The sequence below is a fragment of the Phyllostomus hastatus genome, unplaced genomic scaffold (assembly GCF_019186645.2).
Source record: "Phyllostomus hastatus isolate PE091 unplaced genomic scaffold, TTU_PhHast_1.1 phas_scaffold_46, whole genome shotgun sequence".
Classification (NCBI taxonomy): Eukaryota; Metazoa; Chordata; class Mammalia; order Chiroptera; family Phyllostomidae; genus Phyllostomus; species Phyllostomus hastatus.
In genome coordinates, this window is record NW_025334032.1 from 32,021,354 (window position 1) to 32,036,164 (window position 14,811).

Sequence of the window (14,811 nt, forward strand, 5' to 3'; positions counted from 1 at the left end):
AAAGAATCAAAGTAGAGAAGTAGAAGAAAAGGGGACATACTGAACACATGTTTCCTTCATTAGATCAGAATTTTGGGACAACTAGGTTTGCAGTGAAGAAAGTGAGGACTCTGTGAAACCGGCTTGCTGGCTCTTATTACCGCTCAGTGCTGTGAGTTATGTTCTTGGTTGCTGTGATGTGGCATGCTGTTGGCTTGCCCTTTTACATTGCCCAGAAATAACTGGAAGTTGTTATTTCTCTTGGATGAAAATGTGAACTGAATTCAAGAAGTTACACCAGCACACGGAAAAATTAAAATTTTCTCATTGTAGTGATGATAACATACAAAAGTACTATTCATATGCCCAAATCCTAGGTTGCAGAAAGGATGAAAAAAATTGTTTCTTGTCCTAAGAGAATCTATTCAGTTTTAAGTCATCATTCATACGTGTTCATTTTCCCCATCTTTCTTTTGGTCTCAGGAATTCTGCTCCAGACATCCAATTAACAAGATTATTTTCAACTAGACACAAACAAGATAGAAAAAGAATGTCAACTCCAACAAAATTATTTAAATACCATGTGCTCATCATTTAAAAAAATTAAGGATCCAAGTAGCTGGATACAAATTATACTTTTCTTGGCAAAACGAAACCTCAAGATTTAACATGGAAAAGCTTATGTGAGGAGGTCATTGTGCAGATTGAACAACCCATTCCTAACAATAGTGTCATGAATTCATGGGCAGTAAATGGAAACTGATGCAGTGTTTTCCAACGCAAGAAATGACAAAATTTCGAATTTATGTTAAATGTAAAAACAATGGCTATGAAAAATGTTTCTATTTTTCAAAGCCCAAGGTTAATGAATTACATATTTATTTATATTTCAAATCCAGAATATGGAAATGAAATACTCTAATGCTTCAGAATCATAGACTTCTAAGAAATATCTCATTATAATAATCACAGAATCATTTCTTTTTTAGAAACATTTTCTTTCAGCTTTCTGGTGACTCAATTTTTCTTTCTTTTTTTTTTAAAGATTTTATTTATTTATTTTTAGACAGGGGAAGGAAGAGAGAAAGAGAGGGAGAGAAACATCAATACGTAATTGCCTCTTGTGTGCCCCCTACTGGGGACCCAGCCCACAACCCAGGCATGTGCCCTGATTGGGAATCGAACTAGCAACCCTTTAGTTTGCAGGCCGGCACTCAATGCACTGAGCCATACCAGCCAGGGTTCACTTTTTCTTAAGAAAAAGTAATATATTTTGTCTAATATTTCTTTCTTATAAACAATGAGGACCTTAGTGAAAAAAGACAATTTTTTAAAAAAAATCACTGTAATATTATTGCTTAGCTCTATCCGAGTTGAACTGCCACATTCAAAAACATTACAATCAAAGGCATTTTTCTAAGACCATTACATTTTTGTTTGTATTTGTTGTGAACAGTACTAATTTAATTTTTCATGTTCCATAGGAGACTATTAAACATTCTTTAAAAGTTCTGTACATGGGTATTTCCTTTACTATGCTATTATTTTTTACTTACCACATGTGACATTATGAAATACTATTTAAGTTCTAGTCAATTTTATATGAGTTGATTGAAAAGTTCACTTGTTTTTTTCTGTGCAATGGCTCTAGTAGTGCTTAGTTGTCTTTAACTTCATTCAAAGCAATTTTAGTAACTTGAATTGTGTGACAGCTGTTATATCAGCATGCATTTTAAAAAGCTTATCAAAATTGGTGAGTTTTTGTGCATTTTAATGTTGAAGATGGAAGGAAATACACAACATTTTGGTGTATTATACTTCATTATTCAAGAAAGGCAAAAATGCAACTGAAATCACAAAACAAGATTTGTGCAGGGTATGTGTGGAGAAGGGGCTGTGACTGATCAAACGTTTTGAAAGTGGTTTGCGAGGTTTCCTGGTACTATTGATATGTTGGCCAAATAGTTCTTTGCAGTGGCGTTGTCTTGTGCACTGGCGGATACGGGAGCGATGTGTGATGGTCAGCAGCACCCCTGGCCTCTGCCCACTGGAAGCCAGTGGTGGGAGCTAGCTGACATGCTCAAAATACCCAAACCAGTAAAGTTACTGGTGAAAATGAAAAACGTGTCTTTTATTTTACAGAAAAACTAAAACTTTTTGGCCAATCCATTATATTACCTTGCATTTTTTCAAAGACTTCAGAAAAAATGAGTATTTGAAATTCCTATTGTAAAAAAGACAATGCTTTATCCCTCTATTTTGTTTTAAATAGTGGACATTAGTGAAATTACCAGCTTTGTTAAAAATTTTTTGTCTGATAACCATTTAAATAAAAACATAGTGTATAATACCCTAGTAAAACAAAATAAGACATATTCTAAAATTTTGCCTATGAATTGGTTTTTAAGTGATATTTTAAACTGATGTGAGTTGGACTCTAGCATCTACATACTTACTTTCCATTTTAGTGAAGTAAATATCCCATTCAATATATTCAATTGAATATACCATTCAAATATATCACAGGCAAACTGACTTGAGCTTAACCAGGAAGCACAGCCTAATTTATTGCAAAGGGGATACTGTGGAATTCTCTACGAGGAAATAAACCGAAATAAAGCAATTCCTGTCAATGTGTGTGAAGTGCATTATCTGTAAGAGATATTTTCACAGTTATCAGGTCTCCCCTGAGAATAACCGATTGAATCATCAAAACATGAATAAGCATTTCCTTACAGAGGTTGCCAAGTCTTTCAAGAGTCTGATAACACTATTGACAGCCGTCCCGTGGGCAGATCCCGGCATGTGAACATAGTTTACAACACTGTTCCGGAGGGTTCAGTTATCCTCCTGGCCCCACCGATGACTTCGAGGTCAAGAACTCTTTTTTTTTTTCTGATTTCGTGGGGCTACTTCATCATGGATTAATGTCATACTATCAGTCAGATTGTCTTTTTTATCTCTAATAAGTAACTCTCCATCAAAGTGATACTTTAGAGGCTTTATAATTTTTATTTATAATCAGCTTTACATGGAACTCCTCATTTTACAGACGCAACAATGAAGTCGACTATTGGTTGTAAAACATGACCCCTGACCCCTCTCCTTCCACCTTACGGGCTTTTCTCTTCCGAAACCCATCCTCAGCTCCTTCTAAACCTCCAATCTCCTATCCCAGATACAGACACCGTCCCACTGCACCCCTGGCAACAGCGAATAAACCAGCATTCCAGTTCATCCCGAGGAACAGCCTTATACACAGTTAATAAATATATTACTAAAATTTATATCATCTCATAATTATGTGACTCTATGAGAACTTTATAAGCAAAGTAAGTGTCCATCGACAGACATCTGCGTAAAGATGTGGCGGTTCATGTGGACCAGGAAATATTACTCAGCTGTGGAAGAATGGAATCTTAACGTTTGTGAGAACACGGATGGACCTAGAGGGTTTTGTGCTGATCGAAGTAAGTCAGACAGAGAAAGACATACCATGTGATTTCACTTGCATGTGAAATCTAAAAAACAAAATAAACAACAGCATAGAAATAAACTCAGAGATACAGAGAATAAACTGATGGTTGCCAGATGGGAGGGGGTGTGTGTGCAGGGGGTGGGGTGCTGGGTGCAAAAGGGGAAGGGATTAAGAAGTACAAACTGGCAGTTACAGAGCAGTCACAGGGATGTAAAATACAGTATAGAGAATATAGATGTAATATTGTAATAACTCTCTGTGGTCCAGGGGGGCACTAGACCTATTTGGGGAATCACCTTGTAAGTTTGGTAAATGTCTAACCACTCATGCTGTATACCTGAAAGTAACATAATATTGAGTGCCAACTGCAATTAAAAAATAAAAAATTAGAAAAAAGACCTTTATGATCACTAATTTCATTTTATTAAAATTTATATAGTTAAGCATTATTCCACACAGAGTTTTGGAAAATAACATCAGGAAATACCCATTCTTTGATGTTATTTTCCAAAAGCCTCTGTCTAGTCTATGTGTGTCTATATGTCACATCAATATCTATGTCTATATCTAATCTGTCTAGTCCATGTCCATGTCCATGTCTGTCTGGCCTAGGTCTGTCTATGTTTATATCTAGTCTGTCTGGTCTATGTGTATGTCTGTATGGTCTATCTCTATGTCTATATCTATCTATAATCTGGTGTATATATATATATATATATATATATACACACACACACACACACACACACACACACACACACATGTACATTTAATCTAATCACCCACATGTATGTATATAGATACATACAAAAAGCTGTGAGAGATGAATGACTTAGAAAATGACGTTAAAATAATGTAACCTGTGCCATGCGCTGATGAACGGGCCCCTGTTCTTCCTTCCTCAGGGGAACTGGTCTTGTGCACCTCGAGAACCCAAACAGTAGTGACATTTGTTTCTCATATAGTAACACCTCAAACCAATTTATTATATGGGTTCTGGAGCTGGGTCGTGGGCATGTAAATGTCTGTGGAAAGCAGTGTCAGGTCGACCATGGCAGTGGAGTCTTTTCTTTGTTAAATTTATCAGAAATGACCATAAACTTGCTGTCAGGACATACTCTCGAAGCTTTGTTTTGGTCCCTCCCTGGTAGCCTTTTGGCAGGGTCTATGCTGAAGCCCTCTGTAACGAAGCTGCGGTCTCTGGCCGTGCGCCATTCTGCCTGCCCTCAGCTCCCGCTCCTCCACGACCTCGTGTTCCCCCTTCATCTTTCTCGTCGTTGTTTGGTGGTAACGATGAAAAGATTAGGGGTTGAGTTCAAGCTACTGTTGCCACCTTGAGCTAGAATAAGATGTATCTGTCTTTTTAAAAAAAATCTGGTAACAATTACAATAATGAAGGTTAATACCTTCTGCTGTTTTTGATGTCTTCAACTATTTTGTAATTCCAGCATGAATGCCAATATATTACAGCATTGCTTTAGAGGGCTTAGGATCCACTCAAAGCTCCTCTGTCTAGCTGGGTTCCATCATGCCCAAATGATTGAGCATCTCATCTGGTATTAGAACTCTCTCTAGCACAAGGAAAATAAAGACATTTCTGGGGGTGGGGAAGGGAATTTAGACTAAATTAAAAACAGATATTGCTCTTAATGATGCTCTCAGTTATTCTGTACAGCTATACTCCCTCTGTTACATTTTTTTCCACAAATCAAAATACCTTGTTTTCCTTATCTAGGACTTGGTCTCTTTTTTCTTAAGTGTATGATTAATAGTGATTTTGTGAACACCTACACTTACCAGGATCTTTAGGAAAAACAACGACAAGAACAAGAACAATAGAACCTCTGGGGTTTTAGTGCTCAGCTTTAAAACCGTGCATGTAACAACTGTGTGTCAGTTAATACCAGACAGTCCGAGCAACCAAATCCCGTGGTCAGGGGGATGCCAGTGCGGCACTCTACAGAGACTCAAAGCACTTGACATGAAATGACACAATTACTCGCGGGCCATTTGCCGAAGCGTCTAGCGTGAAGGGCACTATGCGACCACCTCAAGGGGACAAAGCAAAGAATTTAGGGGAAAAATTGACGAGCTTTTTGACATGAAGAACTAGATCTCTTTTTTTGAATTTTTTTTGGTAGTGGATACTCTACGTTCTAACATTTCAATGCTTGTGTGAAATACATCTCAGAAATCTACTTGAATGTTCAATTTTCAGCATGGTCTATAAACATACACAAAGGGTAGGCAAAAGTAGGTTTCCCGTTATGAACACTCAAAACACAGAGTTTGTTGTTCTATTCTTATTAGTTTGTATTATTTTCTATTATTATTAATCTACTTTTGCACAACCCTGTGTGGATATACATGTAGTATTTATGAAGAATCTGAAGATTACTCATTGCTCTTATTCTAATAATAAATATAAAAGAAGAAATCTTATTGAAAAATAGGCACTTAGAAACCCAGAGACCTTACACTCAAAAGGAAAGCCAAATATTTCTGGTAGTTAGTCACCATTATAAATAGACTTCACAGCAGCAAATCAAATATAACCTTAAATAATTCTGAAGTGAAAGTAAGCATTCTGTAAAAATGCAACATTATGGAGCAGAAGGTTAGTTTGTTTTAGGTGGATGTTAGAAGAGGATGCTTTTAGAATTTTATGTTCCTACTTAATCATAAAATTGAAATTTTAGTTCATGATGAAAAGAACAGCATTTCAGGTTACCATAGTCTTCCCTCTTTTCACAAATTAGCCAGAAAGCCATCACACATCATTTATTCCCTAAGATGAAAATGGTGGGAAAAAGTATCTGTTTAATCTCTCAAGTAGGTGAAATTTTTCATCCTAATATTCTAGCCCAGGAACACCTAGAAACATAAACTTAACCCATTGTCCCAAAGTATTTTCAAATCGTAGTAAAAAGGGAGGTCTCAAAAGAATAACACCACCAATAGCTTCAAGAAATACGATGTACCCACAAATTAAAACAATCATTCTCCCCTAAAACAAAAGTCTTTTTTTCAGGTTACTTTCATTATTGGCCATTTGCTTTGAGAAATTTCCTAAAAGTCAGTTGCATTTGACAGCAGAGTGAGTGTTTTTTCCCCACTGGCACTTCCCAGGGCTGGCTAGAAAGTTTTACAAGATTCAAGTTCAGTGGTTGAATGGAGTTGCATGTCCAAATCATCTAGCTCCCCCTGTGGCAATGGCCTAGATGACGTGGTAAGCAGTTTGGGGTTGTCTTCAAGGGGAATACTGTGTTACACACTCACTGTCGAATGAGTGTGGCATCACTATGAAGCTGTGATTGTGTGTCCAGGTGACAATTCACACCTGAGCAGCTGAATACACATTCACATTCAATTTCATTCAAAATTGACAACTTATCAGTAAATATTTGATTTGTGGCACATGAAAAAATATGTTTCTATTCAATAATTGATTTTAACTCTTTTCTAATTTTGCCTGTGGAGTGAATAGTTTGGCCAACTGATAAGGCAAAACATGAAAAATTTGAATAAGAGCCTGTCATAAAATGCTCTAATGGATTAAAGTCTTGGAAAGACTAATGACTTTATACTTTTCATTTTAAAACTTTACTGAAGATGGTTACCATAAAAATAATGCATATATTTTAATAGAACTATAGTAATCCCATTTATAAACATGGGGACACTGAAGAAAAGACTAAGGAACTGTACACGGAGTTATGGCAATTGTAACAAATTGTAAGGTGGCCACACACTAAATTATGTATGCTTCAAGGGAGAAGTAGTGAGTGCCAGTTCAGCGGTAATTAGTCTTTTACTTTAGAATAATTCTGACTTCATGCAATAAATGTCAGAGGCAAAAGAACGGCTCTTCAGCATATGGACCTTTAAAAAGCTAATTCACCTTCTTTTTGATTTCCTTCTTATATGTCAGCCCCACACTTGTCCCCAGTATTCAAAAAGTCAATGCTCCAATATTTCTTAAACCTTCAAGTTAAAATTGTTGAGTGGCTTTTATCTTTTGCCTTAATGAGAAAGAGGTAAAATGAGATCACCGACTTTCGTATTATAATTTTGCATCTCAACCTTCTTTACCCACTATGAAAAAATAAGAGCACCATTTCATTGAAGTCAGCCTGTTTGGACACGATTTTTTTGACCCTATTTTTTCAGTGTATCCCCAAATAGGATTGTGTAGTATGCTGTTGGTTTCTTTTATTTTCAATATATACTGTACTACAGCACACACTGCATTTCACTGTTTAGTTGTGTACCTCCCTTTGTTAGACTGTGAGCTGCTTAAAGACAGAGAATATGTTTTATTCTGAGTTTTTATCATCTTGCACAATGCATGGCACATAGTAGATGTTCAATCAATATTTATTCCATCAAAAATGTTTAGATATTCTTGCAAATGAACATATCCACTATGTTTTAAATTCAGAAGACAGTATTCTCTTTTGGGTCTTATTTCAGACTTGTCTCTTATTTTAAAGGCAGGGAAATAAGGAATCCAACCTTTTCTCTGTGTTTAGCTAACATGGGCATTTAAAAAAATAATACGACACTATGATTTTCACTAAACTAGGAAAGGTTATTTTGGAGCTGCTGGGACCTTAGATATTTGAAGTAGTAATTACTTCCTCCATAAATGTTACCTTTTAGAGTCAAATACAGCTTTTCTGTTGCAGCTCAAGTTTTTACTTAAAGGAAAATGTCTTTTATTCACAGTTCACCATGTTATAATGTTATATGTGGTAATTCTCCTTTTCATTTGTTTTGGTAGCATTTTAAAGTCAATGAAGCATCATAAGGACAATGATGGTAGCTTACATTTATTCAGTATTTGTTCTGCACTAAGCGTTTCACTAAGCACTTTCCATGAGCGATGCCAATTTAATGCTCACATAAAGTTTATGATGTGTGTGATTTTATATCTCTCTATCTAAGCTTGCAGAGGCAATTTTCCAACTGATAAGCAGTATGGTCAAGGAAATAATGCAGGGAGAGCAATCTTCAGATTTTACATTTTTGGTTCTTTAAAGTTCTGAGTATCCAGCAACAAAATGTAATACCATATTTTGCACAATTCTGGAACCATGAAGTACCAGTGAAGCACTTGCATTATCATTTATAAAACAAACAGCACATGTTGGGTTGCACTTAAATATTATTGAGTCACTGCAACTAAAACTTCGAGAGTATTTCTTCTATATTGAATGGATGAAATATCAATTCTTACCTTATGATCTTCAACACTTCATGTTGAAACTGGCTGCTATCATTTATGACTTACCGTAGACTTGGGTTTTGTTCCAGAATTGGCGCCTGGGGTGGACGATGGGAGGTCAGAGGACTCGGTGTTAGAAGACAAATTTACTGATGTCTGATTTACTGAAGTGGTATCTGCTCCGCTTTCAGATCCTGACTCCAGATCCTGTTAAAAAATGCATTGATATGAAGGGCATGCACATACTCTTCCCATGCCTTTCTCCCTGCCACCAGCAACTTCCTGCCTCTTCCTTCTCCCAACACATATGGGCACACTAAAGAGTTGTTGACAGCCTGGCTGGTGTAGCTCAGTGGATTGAACTCCGGCTTCGAATCAAAGTGTCACAGGTTCGATTCCCAGTCAGGGTACATGCCTGGGTTGCAGGCCACGACCCCCAGCAACTGCACATTGATGTTTCTCTCTCTCTCTCTCTCTCTCTCCCTCCCTTCCCTCTCTAAAAAATAAATAAATAAAATCTTAAAAAAAAAGGAGCAGCCCTCAAAGCTAAAAAAATAAATAAATAATCCTTTAAAAAATGAGTTGTTGACAACTGACATGTCACCCATAATTATGCATTATTCTGTGATTTCAGAAGGCAAGTTTTGGAGCCAGAGGTAACATACAGCTTTGGTAATTTAACAGTTGAAGCTCAAGTGTCTATCTAATGAACTAGGAAATATTTGAGGGCAGAAGTTATGCTTTGTCATGTGCCATTCAATCCCCTCATTTGCAAATGGGTGTAATGATAGCATGCACTCATAGGGTTTCATGAGGACTGAGCAGAATATATGCAAAGTGTGTGTAATGGACACAATTTCCATTAAACATTGGCTGTTACTATAAATATTGTTATTAGTAACAAGTATGTATATGTGGCTGAAACACTTGCTGAGTGAAGGCAGTTACTCCTTAATCTCCCCAAAGGCTGTGCTTTTCATTCATCAAATGCTCTGTATGTTTTAGACAGTGGCCTGAGAACACAGAGGAAAGATGGGGTTAGCAGAATGGAGAAGGATGAAAATAAAGGCACTTATCATTCAAAATTTTGATCTGAGAAAATGATGAGTTAAATATCTTTATGTCTACTCTTTCTACACCTCAACTTTACCATGGCCCACATGGTCAAATACCATCTACCCTGTATCCTCATTCACTGGTTTTATGTTCTATCATTATCTTGGTTCTTCATATGCTCCAGCCATGCTCATTGTCTCAGCCCCTCTGGTACATGAACTAGGTTCTATGTCAGGGACTAGGTCCTTTCTTGTCCCCTCCCCTAGTATTTCCCTTTGCTGGCTCTTTCTTGTCACACAGATCTCAATTTTAGTATCACTAACTCAGAAAAGCATCCTTTGACATTTCAAGCTAAAGTATTTCCTCCCTTAAACTTTTACAGCATGTCATTCCCTCTTTTACAATCCTATCACTTTGCATATCTATCCCAAATCAATTATATCCATTTGTTTTCTATCTATCTATCTATCTAAATCAATGTATCTACCTGTCTACCTATCTGCTCTCTATCCACTTCAATTAATCTCGTTTTTTCTAATCCTTGTCTGTCTTCCTCTAATGTAATCTACTGATCATAAAAGCAGGTAGTTTATGCATCTTGCTCACTGATACATTTCCCAGATCTTAGAACAATGCCCGCATCTAGAACATACTCATTAAACATTGTTTTAGGAAAGAAACACTGGGCTAACAAATAGTAATATCTAACCAAGGAAGTGAATGAAAGATCTGTACACTGACATTGAAGAAAGAGACTGAAAGCATACATAAATGGAAAGATGTCCCATATTTTTTATTTAAAGAATAAAAGTTGTGAAAATGTTCATACTACCCAAAGTGATCTATAGATTCAATGCAATCTCTGCCAAAAATCCAAAAACATGTATCATAGAAATAAACAATCCTAAATTTTTTTGGAACCAGAGAAGATCTTAAATGGCCAAAGCAAGCTTGAGAAAGAAGACTAAAGCTGGTGGCATCACACTTCCTGATTTCAAGCTATATTACAAAATTATGGCAATCAACAGAGTATGGTACTGGCATAAAAACAGACATACAGACCAGTGGATTAGAATAGAGAATCCAGAAATAAACACATGCATACACGGTCAACAAATATTTAACAAGGGGGTCAAGAATATTCAGTAAGGAAAAAATAGTCATTTAAGTAAATGCTTTTGAGAAAAGTGGATATTCACATGCAAATGAATAAATTTGGATCCCTTCTTACATCACTTATGAAAATTAATTTGAAATGAATTAAAGACTTAAATGTAGGATCTGAAACTATGAAAGTCCTAGAAAAAACAGCAGAAAAACTCCATAACATTGGTCTTGGCAATAATTATTTAAATAAAATACCAAGAACACAAGCAATAAAAGCAAAAATAAATGAGATATCACCAAACTGAAAAGATTCTGCACAGCAAAATAAACAACCACCAGAATTAGAAATGACCTACAGAGTTGGAAGAAAATATTTGCAACCATATGTCAAATAAGGAGTTAATACCCAAAATACATAAGGAACTCATACAATTTCATAGCAAAAAAAAAATGGGCAGAGTATGTAAGTAGATATTTTTTCCAAAAAAGACATACAAATGGCTAACAGGTACATAAATAGATGTGCAACACCACTAATTATCAGGAAAATGCAAAATAAAACCATGAGATATCACCTCACACCTGTTAGAAGACTATTATCAAAAAGGCAAGAGCCCTGGCTAATGTGGCTCAGTGACAGCCTGAAAACCAAAGAATTGCTGGTTCGATTCCCAGTCAGAGCACATGCCTGGGTTGCAGGCCAGGTACCCAGTAAGGGGTATGCAAGAGGCAACCACATATTGATGTTTCTCTCCTTGTCTTTCACCCTCCTTTTCCCTCCCTAAAAAAAGAAAAAAAAAAGACAAGAGGTAACAAATGTTGATGGGGGCTTGGAGAAAAGGGAAACTTGTGTACTGTTGGTGGGAAAGTAAGTTGGTACAACCACTGTGGAAAACAGTATGTAGGGTCCTCAAAAAATTAAAAATAGAATGATCATATGATTCAGCAATTCCACTTTTGGGTATTTATCCAAAGAAAGTAAAGTCATTACCTTGAAGAGATGTGTACATCTCTGTGCTCACTGCAGCATTATTCACAATAACCAAGAGAGGGAAACCACTTACTTAAGTGTCTACTGATACATGAGTGGATAAAGAAGATGTGATTATGTATATGTGTGCGTGTGTGTGTGTGTGTGTGTGTGTATTTATATGAAGATGTGGTACATATATCATATCACATCTTCAACATTCCTAATGTTTCTAATGTATTATTTTGCCTATTTGAATTAAGAGTGTGTGTGTGTATACATATACACACTCATATATAGACACACATAGATGCAAAAAATATATGTATATACATACATACATACAATAAAATACTACTTAGCCATAGAAAAGAAGATAATTCTGCCTCTTCTGGGAACACGATGGAACTTGAAAGCATTAGGACAAGTGAAATAAATCAGCAGAAACACAAATACTGTGCAATCTCAAATGTGGAATCTAGAAACACAAAACAAAACAAAAAGCCAAACTCATGCGACCGAGTGGAATGGTGGTGGCCAGGGGCTGGCAGGGGGATGGGGAGATGTCAGTCCGAGTGGGGAAAAGTTTCCGGTTATAAGACGTGTAAGTTCTGGGATCTAACATTCAACACGGTGACTGTAGTTAATAGGACTGTATTATATACTTGAAAGTTGCTAAGAGAATCATTTTAAATGTTCTCAACACACACAATGGTAAGTGCATGAGGTGATGGCTGTGTCAACTGATTTCAGTTTGGTCATCCTTTTGCCATGTGTGTGTCAAATCACCATGTTGCACACCTTAAGTGTTGACAATGTTATATGATTATAAATCGATTATATCTCAAAACTGCAAAAAAGAAAAGAAAAAGGTAGGATAAAAATTAAAAAGGAGTACAAATGACATACTCAATGATAATGAATATAAAAATGGAGTATACAATATTTAGGGGTGTGTGTGTTTAAAAACATATAACCCTAACCAAATTTCTCATCCCCTGAGTGATTTCAGATAAGTGGCCATATTTTCCCTTTTTGCATGGAAAAGATATCAGTTTACTGAAGAGAAATATGATTCATTAAAATTTCAGATGGAACCAACTTCACGTGAACAATCACCAATAGCAGGTCATTTATAAACATCAAAAGCATAATTATAGGTAGCAGATAACTTATAAGCTATTTATGCTTGACCTTTACGTACATCAGAAATCTCTTGCATTAATTTTTCCTTCTTGTCTATAATTTGACAATAAATAACAGGGCGACCTTGAATCTTTCTAATAGTACTACAATTCTGAGGTAAAATAATAAAACTTTAAAAATCAATCACTTAGGTGTTTTTACTTTTTAAAGACCACACTTTACAGCTATTCTCTGCTTCTATTTTCACCGAGTCTGCGCAGAAGCTAATGTCTCATTATCATTTGAAAGATGATGAAGCCAAGGCTTGAGGCAATTCAATTGACCAAGTTCACATTCTGTGGAAGAGCTGGCCTTAACAATGAGGTCTATTTGGCCCCAACTGGTTAGGCTCTATCAAGGCAGCCTCCTTAAAGTCTTTACCTCTATTCTTCTTTTAGTATATCTATTTTGCACCTGAAAGACTCAAGCCTATACTATCCTTTAAATATCTTATTATAAGTAGAATTTGCTCCAGCATTTGCTCGGAAATAGTCTCACAGTGAGGTCTCTGTATCATTGTGCGTCTTGTCCTGCCTCCTAAGCTCTAAATTCACAGGACAGTGTGAGGGTGCGGCAGAGGGAGTCTCTGCATCTGGGCAGCGCTTCTTGGTGGATAATCAAGGCCCTGATCATTCTGTTATAATCCCTTTATTCCATGGCACGATGATCAAAAGCAATGGAAAGCGCCTGTGGAAAATATTTTGATGATGGGAGAGTTTTAAAATTAGCTTTTAAATACCAAGGAACATCAGTAAAGAACAAGGGATGACCCAACATAAGCATAAAGACCAGAAAAAAAAGTGTGGAGGGCTGCAGGAGAGGTTTTGTTCCGCCTGGCCCAGAGTCGGGTGCGGGTGAGCACGTGGGGGAAGGGAGGGGAGTGCACGCACACCGAGCCGCACTCTCTGGCCACCCTGCGCGACAGGTCTTACGTACATTCTTTCGTCTACTTTTCCCAACGAGCCGGCAAACAACCTCTCCTTCTTCACACCATCGTGGAGGTGAGAAATTAATCATTTTCTTGTGTTCTCAGACAGTCAGCTGTAGAGTTGCTGTTTGGACGCAGGCCTGGAGACTTCAAGGTTCTTAATGTTTCTAATATGCTGTTTTGCCTACTCTAAGGATCCGCTGAACTGACGACCCGGAAGTAGATGTTTGTTTACAGAATGAACCCGCATTCGGCAATGGTGGTGATATTCCACGAGATAGTGCATAGAATATAAAATCCAGTTTATACCTCCAGTGGAGGTGGAAGATGGAGATACAGGCGAATTTCAAAACCATCCCCCACATTTGCTTCCCCTCCTTTTTCGTCTTTATCGTTCAACAGAGAAGCGTGTCTAACGGACACTGGCTATCCTGTTCTCTGGCATGAAGAGAACACCACGGAGCTGTACATAGCAGAATTCTGGGCTCAGGCTTTTCTCCGAAATACTCGGGGACTGAGGAAAGCTCAATGCAGAGGGAACAGGGGAAAGATTAAAGAGATAGGAGAGAGATGAACCACTCACACTAGGCAATTTTAAAAGAAAAAAATGTGTTCTATGTCTCCATTTATAGCAAAGAAGTGCTAAGGAGTACTCCTATCGAAAAATATGGTTATTTCTGGCTTTAAAAATGTTAATGAAAATGAGTATGACATTTCTATACACCTGTCCTATGTAAACAAGATTAAACATCCCTTCTTGTTAGTCTTTAGATTCCTTTGATTGCATTTCCTCCATTTGGATGCCTGTCCTACGAAAAACGTGCGTAAGCACTGTGGCAGCACCAGGGAAGGGACAGTTGGTTCTGTCTGGGAGTACAGAG

The 14,811-nt window shown here is 37.0% G+C and overlaps 1 protein-coding gene across 1 annotated transcript in view; it reads right to left on the reverse strand.

Moving 5' to 3' along the window:
- Positions 1-14,811, reverse strand: part of DLC1 (DLC1 Rho GTPase activating protein) — a 340,054-nt gene that overhangs the window by 238,735 nt on the left and 86,508 nt on the right. Inside the window, exon 4 of the mRNA XM_045821281.1 lies at positions 8,751-8,891. Coding sequence (XP_045677237.1) covers positions 8,751-8,891 — 141 coding nt within the window. The remainder of the gene's footprint in view (positions 1-8,750; positions 8,892-14,811) is intronic.